General features: G+C 33.2%; 1 protein-coding gene across 1 annotated transcript in view; it reads right to left on the bottom strand.

Moving 5' to 3' along the window:
- Positions 1-1,024: 1,024 nt before the first annotated feature.
- LOC105119582 (uncharacterized) overlaps positions 1,025-2,149 on the bottom strand; it is a 1,628-nt gene continuing 503 nt past the window's right edge. Inside the window, exon 2 of the mRNA XM_011017734.1 lies at positions 1,025-2,136. Within this exon, the coding sequence (XP_011016036.1) occupies positions 1,284-2,136 (853 nt within the window). The 3' untranslated portion in view covers positions 1,025-1,283. The remainder of the gene's footprint in view (positions 2,137-2,149) is intronic.

Below are 2,149 nucleotides of genomic sequence, written 5' to 3'. Positions count from 1 at the left end.
CAGTTTAATATGACCGAATTAAACACGTGGAAGTAGATAGACATTTCATTCATCAAGCAGAAACTCAATGAGAAGATCATAATTTTTTTTTTGTTAAATTTGAGGATCAATTAGTAGATATACTTACTAAAACAGTATCAAGTAAAATGTTTCATTGCTCTCTCAACAAGTTTGGCATATGAGATATATTTGCACCAACTTGAGGGGAAGTATTGACAAGAACTAATTTAGCAATCAAATATTACAAAATAGAAAAACTAGAAATAAAGAATAAGTTTAGGAAAGATTTTGGTATATTTCTATTCTTAGTTTTCCATCTTTAAATTAGATTGTGATTGTACATGTATAATACAAGTTCTATGCAAGAAAAAAACATCATTGTGAATTTATGCAAACAATTATCTTTAAACTACCTTAATATTGTTGCAATAATAACCAATAAAAAAAATGATAATAGGCTCGCTGACATAAGTTTGAGCCGAGCAAGAGAAAAACCTTTGAAAGGCCTCATTATGTGTAAGACAATACTTCTCCTTCTTTTTTTTTTTAAAAAAAAACTTTCTTTAACAATTACAACTTTTTAATTTCTTACTAGCTCTTTTATTTTTGAATTGCTGTAATAATTTTTTAATTCTTAAATTTATTTCATGCTTAGGTATTACATGTTAGCAACCAATATATATCATGCATTATTACACTCAAAGTGTGCCGAAAATCATTGTAATTTCTTGTCTTTGGAAAACTTGTTAGTATTTCCTTTCATTCTTGATCTAACTGTTTTTGTGATTTTTATTTTAGAAAAAGAACTTGTTAAATCTTAGAAGATAACCTTGTTAAATATCTTTAAAGACATTATCTGTACACACAGCTCAAGTTTTATTAATTTTCTTTTGCTTTGTCATATTTTATTTACAAAATATATGCTAAAATGTAAAGTGCAAAAATAATATTTATGTTGGGTCAAGTTTGTATGTATCAAACATGTTGCCAAAAAACATAGAAAATGGCATGCAAAATTTATAAATAAGCATAAAAACTACATTTCTCTTTAAATATTTTACTTGATAAACAACATCTCAGACCCAACCAACCACAAGTAGTTTTACACGATTTATAATCCTGGAGATGCCTTTTTATCAATTATGCAGTATTTTCATACAATTTGTGTCCATTTCATGGATACAGACACAAAGTAATTAACACTATAATTATATATGTAATAGCAAATATACTTTGCTAATCATTAAAACTCAAATCACAAAACAAGATCGAGGTGATCTGAATCATCCACGTGTCAAAGAACCAACACCTCTAGCGATCTCATGCGTACTTGCAACAGCATTGAATCCTAAGCACCCCAAAAGACCTTGCTTGTAAGGCAAGAACGTTTTCCTTCTCATTTCCTCTGAAACAGCCCGGTTCACTGTGTAATGCACCTCATGAGCTGATATAGGCCCTGATCTCCTCCTGGCACTCCCTACACTATCCGTGGATCGAAAGCTAGAATTCTTGACATCCTCTGTCCCTTCTTTTTTGGACATAACTGAAAATCTTGTTAGCTCATGATTGCAACTTGTTGTTCTGCTACCTTCTGATGCGCTTCTGAATAGCAATAAGTCCTTTAGCTTCCATTTCTTGTACCTTTTCGACGTGAATGACATCGCGGATAAGATAGAAGATGTGTGAGATGATTTGGGGGTGCTTGCTTTTGAAGCAATAGAATTTGAATTCTGGGAATTCTCTTCTTGGTCAAACATGATGTCTGAAACTCTTAAAGGAGATAAAGATCTGCTTCCTTTACGTACAGAACCAGCCGAAAATGAAGAGCCACCGTTTCTTCTGCCTCTTCCACGTTGATTGGGTGGTTGGCCTTGTTGATTAGCTTGTAGTTTAACCTCTCTTTTACGCGTCTCTTCAATGGCAGCTTGAAAGGGATCAAATCCCTTTGTGGTTCTTGATATTGGTGATCTTGGAGACCTTGGAGAAGAAACTGAGGAATCATAGCCAGGTGGTGGCTTCAAAGGCTTGATCTTGCCACCATCAAAGAGTTCTTCAGCCGATAAAGAAGCTCTTTCTAAATGACCACTAAAATCGAACTCAAAATCTTCGTGAAAACCATCGTGATCACTATCATTCCTGCTGGTTACTT

This window comes from Populus euphratica, unplaced genomic scaffold, assembly GCF_000495115.2.
Source record: "Populus euphratica unplaced genomic scaffold, PopEup_1.0 scaffold3172.1, whole genome shotgun sequence".
Classification (NCBI taxonomy): Eukaryota; Viridiplantae; Streptophyta; class Magnoliopsida; order Malpighiales; family Salicaceae; genus Populus; species Populus euphratica.
Note: the sequence above shows the minus strand (reverse complement) of the source record. Positions and strands in the feature narration are given on the sequence as shown.